This window comes from Haliotis cracherodii, unplaced genomic scaffold (genome assembly GCF_022045235.1).
Source record: "Haliotis cracherodii isolate W230 unplaced genomic scaffold, xgHalCrac1.p SCAF_16, whole genome shotgun sequence".
In the NCBI taxonomy this organism is placed as follows: Eukaryota; Metazoa; Mollusca; class Gastropoda; order Lepetellida; family Haliotidae; genus Haliotis; species Haliotis cracherodii.
The window spans coordinates 15080463-15096025 of NW_027266271.1; the positions used below are offsets into that span (position 1 = coordinate 15080463).

General features: G+C 39.1%; 1 protein-coding gene across 13 annotated transcripts in view; it reads right to left on the minus strand.

Annotated features, from left to right (window-relative positions):
• LOC139463862 (LIM and SH3 domain protein F42H10.3-like) overlaps positions 1-15563 on the minus strand; it is a 110676-nt gene that overhangs the window by 47887 nt on the left and 47226 nt on the right. For 2 of the 13 annotated variants that reach the window (XR_011653077.1, XM_071245259.1), the window contains exons 4-5: positions 14222-14326; positions 1699-1803 (exon numbers count right to left, since the gene is read on the minus strand). The exons of 10 other annotated variants lie outside the window; for them this stretch is intronic. Coding sequence is in view for 1 of the 3 variants with exons in the window: in XM_071245259.1 (XP_071101360.1) it covers positions 1699-1803; positions 14222-14326 (210 nt within the window). In the remaining 2 variants the exon portion in view is untranslated. The remainder of the gene's footprint in view (positions 1-1698; positions 1804-14221; positions 14327-15563) is intronic. One more of the 13 variants, XR_011653078.1, reaches the window with a different exon arrangement.

Sequence of the window (15563 nt, forward strand, 5' to 3'; positions counted from 1 at the left end):
CTTTTAGCAATATTCAAGCAATATGACGTCAGGGGACACCAGGAATGGGCTTCACACATTGTACCCATGTCGGGATTCGAACCCGGGTCTTCGGTGTGACGAGCAAATGCTTTAACCACAAGGCTACCCGACCGCCCCTTTAGCCTTTATGGAGTTATAAACGTAAAAACCTATGTTCACACTATGCATAAATTTCCATTGTGGATTTACATAGTACGCACATCATTTCTAATGTTTTTACCTCCAGAAACGCAAAGATATTGATGTTAATTCTTAACACAGGAACATCTACTGGGTCAAGGATGGTTAAAACCTTAACCAACAACAATAAGCATTTTAATGGGCCCTTGTATATTCTAGATCTGGTGAATCATGAAAACATATACTCATGCATGACAGTCAAAGTGCTAAGCTTGAGGAACAAGTCCTTAGCTATATTACCAGAACAGTTAAGCATCAACTGCTTGTGATGCAGTATAAAGGGGTATGACATAAAGAACATGATCCTTGTGGGACAAAGTCTCAACTCTCATGATGTCTCTGCTCAGCTTTGAACATGGAAAGAGAACACATGGTGAGCACATGGTCAGGATAGTGAAGGCCAACCCCATCGGAGACAGAGGCTGGCTACTTGTGTTTCTGCTTCCACAAAATGTCTGTCAAACATAAACTTTATTTGATTATTGAAACAGTTTGTCGCGTAGGCTGCAGTGTGAATAGTTGAAAATTTGACTCTCTGTTGCGATATATCATAACCAAGTAGTGTGTATTGTTGCCACATATGAACTTGACTGAAAATTAAAGGTGATTGGATGTTTTTTATGTGTGATCTGGGCAATCATGTGTCATCATATTATGATAGTTGCCGTTACAGAAAATTTAAAGGGATTGCATGCCTAGTTTCTGTGACAGATGATTAATGGGGATTGGATGATATGATAGATCCTGTGATAGCAGATTAATGGGGATTGGATGGATATGGCAGTGTCTGTGATAGCAGATTAATTGGGATTGGATGGATATGACAGTGTCTGTGATAGCAGATTAATGGGGATTGGATGGATATGTCAGTGTCTGTGACAGCAGATTAATGGGGATTGGATGGATATGGCAGTGTCTGTGACATCAGATTAATGGGGATTGGATGGATATGGCAGTGTCTGTGATAGCAGATTAATTGGGATTGGATGGATATGACAGTGTCTGTGATAGCAGATTAATGGGGATTGGATGGATATGACAGTGTCTGTGACAGCAGATTAATGGGGATTGGATGGATATGGCAGTTTCCGTATGGGTGATCAGATGGTTATTAAGTGTGATCTGGTTGATCAAGCGTCATCATATTATGATAGCTTACGAAAGAGAAGACAAAAAAGGAAAGGGTGGCTATTACATGTCATCTGTTCATGCATCATCATACTGTCATACACTGGGCTCATGCTATCAACCACTGGTTTTGCTGATCCAGAATCAATCACTTCACAGGCTTCAATACCAAACCTGTTATGTTTGGACTATGACGGAAACCCTATATCTATTAACACACCAATCTATATTGGTTCAACTGTTTCAACTTTACTTTCCATGCATATATTTCTTCCTTGATTAAAGGAAACTAAGAGGTAAGCACAGCACACATTTGAGGGTGTACTACCGGCACCCTCCCTCAGTAAACCATGCCTGGGTGTTAGTTACCAGACTGGCATTCTTGGTGTTAAGCATGTGGCGCTGTAGCTCAGGGTTATCAGGTATCACTGTATATGAGGACTTGAACCTCTCGAACTCACTATGGTACTGTACCTATATGTAAATAAAACACACAGTTAATGCAAGTGAACATCGAAACAGGTGACATTCATACACCTGCAAAACTGAGCACCAGAGAATGTGCATCCTGATGAATATAATGAGGATGATAGTAAAAATACAAATATGAATAAAAATGATATGTCTGTCTGTTGTTAAACGCCGCACTCAGCAATATTACAGCTATGTGACGGCAGTCTGTAAGTTATAGAGTCTGGCCAATCCAGTGACTGATGTCATGAGCATCGATAGATGCAATTGGGATATGATGTCATGCATCAACCAAGTCGGCGAGCCTGACCACCCGATCCCGTTAGTCGCCTCTTACGACAAGCATAAATATAAAATGTCGTATAATTGTAAGTATGTTAATATTAGCAGCTAATTTATGTTAAATGTATCATTGGCAAGAATATATTTCCTATTTTTAACAGTTATCCTATGTCATCATGTCAGAGTTTGTTTTCCCTGTTGAACTTGAGACTGAAAATTATTCTTATATTGGAATCAATCTCAGCCATTGAGACCAAAATGAATCTCTTAATATTTTCATATTTTTATATTTTTCTCATGTTCTACTTGGCTAGAACATATCCTCACTACAGTGAAGCCACTCCCACACACACGCAGACACAACACGGCAAAACCTCCTTATTTGGTGACTGTCTACATGTAGAGTGCATCAAAGAGGCTGGACAAATGGCAAAGATCTCAATTACAGCTCATTTCTCAAAGCAAAAAAAAAAGCAGAAGACAGTTCTGTGATCGCATGATTTTGTGTATGAGACATTTCCTATATACTCAACTTCACAGTATTGATACACCTAGCGTCTGATTTCCTCGTATCATTGAGCGCGAGGAGCGTGAATGGGATGTATTACAGCGACACAATCAGTGTTTACGCCATTTTGTCTGTCTAGTCGTGTCCAATCAATAGAGTTAGCCTCGGGATACCCTGACTACTACTGATCTCATCTAGCACGACATCCATCACGCCGATGTTGCTCACAATGATGCCACCAACCTTGTAGACAGGGTTTAATTTCATGGACTAAATTTGATTTCAAACTTTCAAACATAGTCAAATCATTGACAGCCATCTTGCTTGAGGCATCATTCCCTTTACCATATCTTTCTATTAAAAAATAAAATCAAGACATTTTGGTTATATACACCAAGTACAGCAAGGAATGCATCCATTGTATTCATGTCCATCCTCTTTAACACCACCCTATGCACCCTCAACCATCCTACCCCATTCCCCCCCACTACCATACACCATACTAGCAATGACCCAACACCATTCAACTACACCCACACCATACCACTGTGAACTTCACACTGCCTGATCCTGCCTGACCACACATCACCCAACTAAATACCTAGCCTAACCCATCCCATCCCACCACACACACCACACCCACCACACCACACCACACCACACCACACACCACACCACCCACACCACACACCATCCACACCACACCACACCACACCACACCACACCACACCACACCACACCACACACCAGTGATTGATATCATGAGCATTGTTCCACGCAACTGGGAGAAGATGACATGCATCAACCAAGTCAGGGAGCCACACCACCCAATCTCATTAGTCGCCTCTTTCGACAAGCATAGGCACCTTTTTAAGCATGCATGGGTTGCTGAAGACCTACATCTAATAAGGTAGCAAATAATAAATCCGAAATTAAATGGTTGATTTTTTTTTAAATTATTCAAGCAAAGCAAGCACCTATGTTCTCATTTCTATATCCCCACTATGACCTTGAGGAAATGAAGAAACCAGACATCCCCCCCACCATAACACACACCCTTCACTCTGGATAAGGAAGTAACATACAAGTGCCAGGTGTACACCCATACACGCAGTGTCAACCAGCTTTCAGTGGGGAATATAGTTTATGCTTCAGTGGAGATGAACCATAAGCATGCTTATCATGTGGACTTCCTGCTAAAGTTGGTCATCAGCAACCCATGCTTGTTGTAAGATGCGGCTAACAGGATCAGGTGGTCAGGCTCGCTGACTTGTAGATATACGTTATCGTATTTCAATTGCGAAGATGGATGCTCATGATGTCAATCACAGGTTTGTTTGGTCCAGCGTTGATTATTTACAGGCTGCAATCATATAGCTGGAATATTGCTGAGTGCGGCGTTAAAGACCAAACAAACAGGTGAGAAACCTGTGGTGATCTCAGGGCAGAAAGGTCCCCAGTACCTCATGCTAGTCAAGTCCAGCAGGTATGTGTGTAAACGTGTGGTGATCTAAGGGCAGAAAGGTCCCCAGTACATCTCAGGGCAGAAAGGTCCCCAGTACATCTCAGGGCAGAAAGGTCCCCAGAACCCCATGCTAGTCAAGTCCAGCAGGTATGTGTGTAAACATGTGGTGAATTCGGGGCAGAAAGGCCCCTAGAACCCCATGCTTGCACTTACATAGATGAAACTGAACAGATGCCTTCCCTATCCTACAGCTCCACATAACACCGTACACCTACATGAATTTATTGCAGTATGTACAGTAATGCTCCAAACAACTGTCTCCTACGATCAATATTTATTGCAGCGAGTAGCTTGGTGTAGTGAGCTAGTCAGCCTGGTGCTCTCCTCTCCCACAACCTGCCACACAGAGGACCAGCCCTTGAAGGGTGCAGGACAGGCTGCTGAGTGTATGTGTGGCAGAGGAAACGCAGAATTACATACACCACTATAGTCAAGGCCACACTGACACCTGACAGCCAGCACTGCAAGAAATTAACACAGGGAGGATTCCCATGGGAGGGATCTACATGCAAGAAAAACATTTCAACTTTGAGCAGGATTTGGACAATTTGATATCTACATGTTTCGGTGTCTGACACACACTACACCTGTGATTTACAATTCCACAATTCGATCGTAGTGATAAGACGATTTTAGCTCAAAACTTTCACGTGGACTCTACTTTAACACGACAGTTATAGTGCTATGATCATTTTATGGAACAGGTTCCGGCATCATAAAGTTCAAACACCCCCTTCAACAAAGCGTTCTTTGTACCAAGAGAATTGTTAGTCCTTGTAAACACATGTGAGTTGCAATGGTGAAATCGCTCAGATCAGTTCGTGGAATGGGCCCCAGAGTATTTGAATGAATGAATGAGTATGGTATTACACCAATTAGGGCAATATTCCAGCATTATCACGGTGGGGGTCACAAGAAATGGGTTTCATGCATTGTACCCATGTGGGGAATCGAACCCAGGACAAGCGAACGCTTTAACCACTAGGCTACCCCACCGATCCCTGGAGTGTTTGAAAATGTACCTTCAGACCTTCTTAGTTGCGGAAGTATGTATCATCATACTAAACGTCTTACAATTTATTTTTTCAACCGTGAGAATACATAAACAGATATGTGAGACATGTTACACAATATTCATTATCACTAGTTGTGACTTTCATAAAATGGCACAGGAGCAACTCCATGGGATCAATCAATAAAGGATCTTACATTTACCACTGTCTAAATTTATGAACAGAAGTACAGATTTTACACAGCTGTGTGGAAGGAAGCTGCCTTGCATTAGGCTAGGACAGACTGTTGGAGTTTTAATATGGAAGACCTACAATATATACAGTCAAACACCATTGTGTTGCGGTTGAAGGGACCTACGTAAATACTTTGAGATATCCGAGGTTCGCCAAATGAAAAAGGATGAACAACTCAGGGACCAAGCTTTTACTTAGGGACAATCATAAGCTCGACACATCAAATTTCAACACTGCGTTAACACAGTGTGCAGACAAACCATTTGTAAAGTTGAACCACTGATTTCTTACACAAATATTTGGCAATATTCAAGCAGCATAAGAGCAGGGGATACCAGAAACAGACTTGACACATTGTACCTGAGTGAGGAACCCTTTGGAATGAGGAGCAACATGTTAACTACTAGGCTACCCATTGATTCATGAAGGGATGGAGCAGGTTTAAACTTATTACGTTGGTACTGCAACTAACTAGTAGTACTATTTACATATTGTAGAAAGGAAGAAAAAAATCAACAAATATTTAAAATGTGCTGTGTTTGAATATCTGTTTTTTCCTAAGCATGAATACAATACTCATCACAAATCGGGTAATACAATTTTCATAATTTTCAAGTTTAATCACCTTAATCTGAAAATCTGTTGGAAACAAATGAGACCTGACCTATGAGGCCTCACAAGATATTCAGTATCTATAAATAGAGGCGATGTATCTGGCTCTCCCACACATCAGTTCTTGGAGTAAGCTTGTAAAGAGCTTGGCATTGAATACCACACTATTAAAACATCGTTGGTCAGGATTACCTAGGCAAGGGAGATAACTCTCAATATTTCTGAAAAACCCCTTGTGCATCAACTATAGCCTTACTTGTTTGCCTCAAATCAAATTACTAGCACTGCTCTATGTTGAGACTGAATATGCTTTATGTTACACTCATTCTGAAGAGAAGATTTAAGTGTTGATTTTCTTCAAACTGATAAAATTTCTGATGATCATGATAAATAAAAATATATAAGTAACGTTTTATGGGCCCATGTTATGATGTAGACAAAGTGTATCAAGGGCTACAAAGCAAGTGAGTATGGTTTTACGCCGTTTTAAGCAATATTGCAGCAATATCACAGCAGGAGACACTGGAAATGGGCTTCACACATTGTACCCAGATTAGTAAAGAAAATGTATTACATGTACATTATTTGGAACATGTGCCATGCAAAATTCTAGTTCAAAGGAATGTTTATAAACTGCAAGCCACAGTTACCCCAAGTGCTAAACTTGCATGGCATATCATGTATATGGGAGGGTTTTCCCTTTGCTCCTACAATCATAGGGTCAACACCACTCCCAAAGCAATTACACAGCCACAATGAAACAGAAAGTTTAACAGTTCAAAAATCATATGCTGTATAAGGGCACTTTTTACACAGTGATTCTGTCCATAAATAGGAATCACATCTTTCAACGCCTTAATAAACACTCATATTCATGGAAGAAAGTCTTTTCAGGTTTTTTAAAATATTGGTTTAATGGGATATACATTTCATTACATGGGTAAAAGGGACACAGATTCTAGCAATAAATCACATGATCTTTTAACACCTTAATTAAACCTTAATTTTATCTTGTTAGAGAAAAAACAATTTACATATTTTAATTTCATTTCATTTCTCTACATGGGACAAAGAGACAGATTCTAGCCTAGAGAAATTACATCTTTTAATGCCTTAACATAAACTCTAGGTTTTTTAGGAAAACACAAAAAATATATTATCTAAAATAATGGGTGGTATGGGTTTCAATTAATTACATGAGACAAAGCGACACACAGATTCTAGCCACAATTAACATTAACTGAGCTTCCTAAACATGAACCATGCATTCTTTAACAGAATCTTATCATTTCAAACAAACACTGCATACAATTCTTTGCCTAACACTGCCATATAGCTGGAATACTGCAGAGTGCAGCATTAAACAACCAAACAAACTTTGTGTAACAGGTTCCTAAAATTCTGAACAAAAAAGGCCATGCAGAAGAAGATTAGTGCAAATTTGACTGTCAAATCTTCCCAATAGGCTCTACTTCTGATGCAAGGTGGGCATTGAATGATAATCCAACAGCAAGTCTCCTCCCAATGGAGAATACACACTGGCTAAATTTGTGTGCAGGTGTCAGGGAGGTCGGGTGAAAAAAACACAAACAGCTGTTTTGGATTTGTAAACATCTTGTTGACATTTGGAAAAAGAAATGAATGAGGGCCTAACCTTGGTGGTTTCTGACATCAACTTGGCAGGTTAGGGGAACGTTAATCTTGATTGTGTCACCACAGCGACTCAGTGTGATGTCCAAATACAACACATGCTTCACTAAATGACATGATGGCAGCACTATCCTGAGAAACCTTCTTCTCCTTCTTCTCCCACCGTCACCATCACTACCACCACCACCACCATCATCATCATAACATACTTTACTAAATGACATGATGGCAGCACTATCCTGAGAAACCTTCTCCTTCTCCCACCGTCACCATCACTACCACCACCATCATCATCATCATCACCATCACCACCACCATCATTATCATCATTATCACCATTATCATCATTATCATCATTATCACCATCACCACCATCACTACCACCATCATCGCCATCACCACCACCATCATTATCACCATCACCATCACCATCACCATCACCATCACCATCAGCAGCAGCAGCATCATGTGGACTACCCCATGACTTATGTCATAATAGAAACCTGTGTGATCTTCTCATACTTTTCTTACAACATGCCATCATTATCTTGAAAATGCATCACCTTTATTTCCATTTAAAACTTTTATCATGATGACTCTCATTTCATTTCCTGAAAATTCTCACATTAATTATACTGCATAAACTTTTACAACACAATATTCCCAACAAATATTTTCAACTATCATCCATTTAAATACCTGTCTCTCATTACAGGTGAGCGAATAGTTTAATACCCCTGTAGTAATATCGTGGCGGAGAGTACCAGAAATAGGCCTCACACATTTAATGCATGTGGGAATTGAACCCAGGCCTTCGATGCAACAAGTGAACGCATCAAATTCTATTTATATATTCATCCCCATATTTGCATTGTGGTTATATAGTGAACAGTTTCTTATCATTGGCAATGAAAGTGTCTACATGTCTTAGCATCAACAAAAATAATCCCTGCAACAAATTGATATTTTAAAGTTAAAAAATAGAAAAAAAAGTCAAGAAGTAAAATATTTGTCAGATTTTAAGTTTGAAATCTTAAACCTCAGTTTAACCATAAAAATCCTTTGTTAGCAATGTAAGCAGCAAGGGCTTAGAGAGAGTACAGAGAGAAGTGTCTGTGTGTTAGCTCGTCCAGGACGCAGTGGAGGATCTACAGCAGGGGCGGCCATTCACACCTGTCTCCCCATCGTCAACAATGTCCATCAAACACAACCACGTCAATATTGGGAGCCAAGAAAAATCTATCGTTCAGATTAGGGAACCAAATGCTGGTGTTTTTTGTCCCCAGTGATCGACATGCAAACCCTGTTTTTGTCTCGCATGGAAATGCTTGTTCTGTTTTAGAAGCCAGGCTGAAGAACTTTGCTTCATGTGAGGAATTTGAGTGACACCAAGATATGTCACACCGGACTGTACCCACCCCATCCCATCAAGGAATTAATCTGATTCTCTAATATTCAAAGATTCATAATAATTCAATAGCTGCTCTAATATCCAAAGATTCATAATAATTCATCACTCCAGAAAATGAGTGAATGTTTCACACAACATTCTGGCATAATGACAAAGGCCCCTATTCAGTGTCCGAAATAACTGCCTGCCTGCCCGCGGCTAGTAAATTTTCTGTCCGGCTGCCAGTGGCTAGTAAATTTTCTGTCTGGCCGCATGAAATTTTCCTCCACCTGCTTGACTGTCTGACAGATAATTTAAGACTACCTGCATATTCAGTTTTAGCATAGCTCCTTGTAGATTTTCAAGTAATTGTTTGCATTATTTCAACTGAATCAAGACATGATTTGTCTCTAAGTGTTTTACGATTTTTCAATAGTTATAATGCCTAAATTCTTTATGACAAGCAGGTGTACTGATTATGTAGACAACAATCCCCACAGAGCTTGTTGACAAGGGAGTCTTAAACTTATTAACATATCCACACCTTGATAATAAATCAATACTTAATATGTTTTGGCTTGACCTACGATTTAATCTGACACTTCCAAACAGTAAACATGATAAAAATAACACTTGTGTCAACTTTATACATTTGGTGACCCAGTTTATCAACGACAGACCTAAATATGATTTGATGATTGCTCTCATCAAGACCTGGGCTGTTGGTGATTCACAGCTGTGCAGGATGCATGTGACCTTCACCGTATTTCCCATGTAGATATGCCATATATAGATAATATACACCAACTAGGAGTTAATGCAGGCAATATGCAACTACAGTAAACATTGTTTATAACGAACACGTTTATAATAAACTGACTGATATAACGACCACACTTCTTGGTCCCGGCCATTTGATGTATATATGCTTATAACAAACTATGGTTATAACAAACTAAAATCTGTGGTCCCTTCGAGTTCGTTATAACCGACGTTAACTGTATTTGATCTTCACCTTATTTCCCCTGTGTAGATATACCATATATAGATCGTAAACACCATCCAGGAGTTATTACAAGCAATATGCAACTATGTGACCTTTACCTTATTTCCCCTGTGAAGATATGCCATATATAGATAATATACAATATTTAGGAGTTATAACGGGCAATATGCAACTATGTTACCATACAGCCATATGTCCAGTGTAGATATACCACATATAGATCATATATACCAAGCAGGAGTTATTGCAGGTGATATGCAACTATGTTACCATACTGACATACGTCCAGAGTAGCTGTACCACATATAGATCATACACACCAAGCAGGAGTTATTGCAGGTGATATGCAACTATGTTACCATACAGCCATATGTCCAGAGTAGATATACCACATATAGATCATATACACCAAGCAGGAGTTATTGCAGGCGATATGCAACTATGTTACCATACAGCCATATGTCCAGAGTAGATATACCACATATAGATCAAAAACACCAAGCAGGAGTTATTGCAGGCGATATGCAACTATGTTACCATACAGCCACATGTCCAGAGTAGATATACCACATATTGATCATATACACCCAGCAGGAGTTATTGCAGGCGATATGCAACTATTTTACCATACAGCCATATGTCCAGAGTAGATATACCACATATAGATCATTTACACCAAGCAGGAGTTATTGCAGGCGATATGCAACTATGTTACCATACGGACATACGTCCAGAGTAGGTATACCACATATAGATCATAAACACCAAGCAGGAGTTATTGCAGGTGATATTCAACTTCATAACCCTACTGCCTTCAACACATTACACAGGCACAAGAAGGCCAGGTGCGTGTTTATTTTATATATGCAAAGTAAACATGTCTCGTGAACCAAACAAAGGTAAGGTTAACAGTATACTGGTGAAAGCAACACCATCTCCTAATATAGCCCATAATCTTTGTGGCTGCATAAACACAATAAGTGAGTGAGGGAGTAATCGTTTCTTGCCACAGTCAGCAATATTCCAGCTGTAGCCCATCAGCTTGTAAATAATCGAATTTGGGGAAGACAAACCAGTTGTTGATATTATGAGCAATGGCCCACATCGTTGGGGCGAGATGACATGCAATCAACCACGTCCGCCAATGTTGTTCACCTTTTATGACAGACACAAGGTATTAGGGTCTAACATTCATTGAAATTACTTCTGTGCTAATCATACATAAGAATTAACATTGACATCTACTGTTCCATTGAGAGAGTAATAATTTTCAATGTTGTTGTTTGTTTGTTGCACTGATCAAAATACCAGCTGTATGCCGGTGATCTGTAAATACTTGAGTCTGGATCAGTAATCCCGTGATTGATATCATGAGCACCGATCTAGGCAATTGGGATATGAAATACATCAACCGAGCCTGACAACCAGATCCCATCAGCCGCCTCTTGCGACAATCATGGGTTGCTGAAGACCAATTCTCGCCCGGATCTTCAGAATTCAAATATCATTTTTCTTAGGGCAGTGAAGGAACATAAAACATATATTTTTTAAAGATTAAAAATAAATAAATGACTTTCTAAGAACAAGATCTTGGATACTGAAGCACACAAGGCAAAATTATGCCTTTAATGTGACAACCACTGATCAACATTTATAATGGAATCAAGAAATACTTCAAATGAACGTAAACTTGTAAAATATACACATGCATCGCATGTTTATTCAGGATAGGCAAAAGCACTACATGAGAAAATAAAACATATGTCGCTACAATTGTAATGATAATAAACATCATAGAACTGAAGAAAAAAAACCCACTTCAGAACAAACCCTTATGAAGATCCTGACTTAAAAACATATCATTACAGTTACATTAAAAAACATGGTCCAATTAATAACGAACAGAAGCTGCACTGTTATCTAAAGGAAATGCAGAGAACAAGTGATCTTTTTCAGGGACTCTTGGCAATTTAACATTTCTGACTTGCACAATTAGGGCAGTTGTTAGGGGAGTAGCAGTGTGCTGCTTCAGCTAGTGCCATTAATTACACAACTGTGCTGCAAGTTGGCCCGACAGCTCCCCCCACGGCAGAGCACTTCCAGACAGGTTATTCCCAGATACTCCCTCCTGGTGCTCATGGATTGTTCAGCCGCAGTGTTCATTTAAACATTTAACTTTTTTTCTGAAATGACTTGACTGCATATCAAAAGAAAGCATGTTATTTTTTTTCTAAAGACCTTGGTTTGATACCCCCTTGGGTACACGTTGTTCAGAATATCAATTCGGGGACTGTCTGGTCCAAGCTCAACTATTTACTGACTGCAAACAGCAAACAAACAAATCCTATGAACAATAGTGAAGAAATATGTGGAGGTTATCAGTTGCATGTGAGTAAGTTTTTATTTAACGTCACTTTGAACAGTATTCCAGTTATATCACGGCATAGCAGCATGATGTAGGAGGAAAGCCCCAAGTGATGCAGGTCTTAGTCGATGACCACTGTGGTGAAACCCATGAGCTAGGGTATTGTTTTGACAAACCTAGAAACAAAATCTGGGTGGCTGGATTCTAACCACCAATCATTGACTTCTGACAAGCCTAGAGGATGCAACTCGGCACAGGGAATAATAGTGGAGCCTTCGGTAACTGGGCCATATGCATTATTAACATCGACATATGAATTATGCAATACTGTGTCACCCATGATGCAACTTGTCCACACGGTTGCACTTGTTCATGGAATAATTACAAATACCTGAATTTGCAATTCTCAAACGGACTATAGGGAGTACTGTAATCATTATGAATCAAAAATCCATTCTTTTGACTCTCAATTAGAATCCGTCATAAAAATACATGTTAGCATTACATAAACAACTTTCCCATGCTATCAACCCCTCACTGTCAAAATTGTTTTAATGAATGGCAATTCATATCAAAGAATACCATCATGTCACAAATGGAAAATTCACCCCAAGACAATATCCAAGCTCTTGAATTGTTCCAACTTATTATATTTCATGAGTGTGGTTAATGATTGACATCATCATAAACTGTTCAAACTCATCAGGAATGTAAGGGAGATAACTCCATGTGGGAAGAGCTACACCAGAAGTGATCAAGTGGACAGCACTTGATGTGAAGAGCTTCATCATGTCAATGCTATTGGTGGTATGGTGACTTTCACAAGGCTAGCAGCATCCCTGCATCAAAATACTAGGGACATCGTAAGGCCAAACGTCTATGGTTGACAGGGATTTCATGAGTAAAACTCCAATAAGATAAAGGATATAGTTTTAAAAACTTGAATATTTTCTATTTCATTCTGAATGATTATGAAAGATTTTTATGGCTTATTAAAAGAAAAAAAGCAACCTTTTTTGGAAAAACAGTTTGTATCCCTTGAATAACTAAAATTTCATTTTGACAGAAAAGTCTTTTTCTCTCTGTTACATGTTTACAGTGGACAGAGACCTTTCATCCATTGATATTTTCCTGCTTCTTCCAAAACAAGGCGGACAGGCAACTACAAATAAATTCAAATAATCTCTATTCATTTCCTGCTTTATGGCTTTTGGCAGTGGTCGGTCGATTCGGAAACCAAAAAAGTGTCGTCTTTGTGACACAGGAGAAGAAAATAAGCTTCGGCGCGAAGTGCTTGCAGGAATATAAATGGTTTGTTGCATGTCATGAATTATTACGATTTCTTATCAGAAACAGTTAAAGCTTTGAAATAAACCTCTCCATCAAGCATTTAGAAGGATGTTGGAAATGTTCACATGTTGAAATTATATTTTAATACCCTGTAAAACTTGATAAATCACACAGAATGGTTTATGCAAAATGATATGGAAAATGATACTCATGTGTCAATGATAAAACACTTATTTACCAAACTTGAAATTACACAGCAAACTAGTTCTAGTACCACACCAAACCATGGTGCCATTCTTTGTAATGCAAGAACAGCAGGATGATGGCGCTTCATTTGAGATCAGGTAATGTCCTTCACAGTCACTACAACCGAAACCATTGGACAAAGACACTGCAGATCAAAGAGTACTGGCACACAAAGCCATAAAACTGTGGTCAATGGCTAGATAATTGAACCTAGGGTGTCGTCATAGCAAATCAAGGAAAACACAGCATGATATATGATAACACGTCAATCCCAAGCCTCTATGTTCACCACCATCATACCAGACTGGTATTCTTGGTATTTTGCAGATGTCGCAGGAGTTCAGGATTGTCCGGTATGGCAGTGTAGCTACCTTTCTGTTTTTCGAAGTCACTGTGGTATTCTCTCTGCAAAAAGTCATCATTGCCAACATTGTGACACCAGATACATTCATACCTTTCAAACACAGCACAAATCAAACCTTTAAGTCTAAAAAATTATTATTCAGCTTATTTTTGTGTGAATAATTCATTCATACTTTTGTGAACATACATGTGGCGATGTACCAAGGTTGCATATTCAAAAGGCCATTACACACTTCATTTGTGAGTCGCGAAGGGGATATCTTTCATAATTTTGAAACAAGGTTTCAAATTTGATGTCTTGAACTAGAATGCTAGATAGTTTACTGTTTTCACAATCATAAAATCTGTCTGTCTTTACTCTCATATTAATACATATATAAACTTGAAATCCTACTTGAACCACTAAAAGTATGTAATTTTAAACAATTCAGAGAAGGATAGTATTCATGAAACACCATTCCCTAGAGAAGACACTTCCAGAAGACAAACAAATTCCCTAAAGATGTATAAGTGTACAGGTTGCAAGCTACACACATTCTTGTAACGTCGGTGCACCACTGTACATAAAGCATCTCTGAACTTCTTGGCTCATTTTGACAAGAAATGTCACTATTCAAAGCGTAAACTCTAAAAACAAGAAAACGGTTCCAAGAATACCAGCAGCCAATTAGGCAGTCTTAGTGATAGTAGCATCTCCAAAGTCACCAATGAGACTGCATTACTTGAAGACTGGATGTACGTTTGTTGACTATCCTGTCCACTCAGGCTAGCCTTGGACAGGTTAAGCCCAATCAGTGACAAGGAAATACCCTAAGTGCTTCTTCTGCAGCTAAAGGTCTGCTCCTTTGCTGCAACTTAATCTGATTTCTAGGAAATCCAGACAGTTAATTCAACCAATACACATATCCAATGGCTTTCCTGAAAGTCGGTCTGTCATTTATTCCATTAAGCTATGACCAATACCGAAGACATCTTCTCTGAATAACATAAAAGAACATACAACGCTGTTACAGATGATGGATACATATTTCACAAGATGACAGGTCCTAAAGAAGTACTAGGATTGGACAGAGTGACATTCCAATACATTTGAAACATGTTTCCCAAACACCACTTTACTCATCTGTACACTGAAAGTCATAATCAAGGCCAATCTGGCAATAACTGATCGTCCTAAATACATAGATCTATATTATTTCACACAAGTCCTTCATCACAAATTTTTTTACCACTTTAATGGGCGCCATTCTTTAGAGGCTTCTCCCTTTCTATATGGATT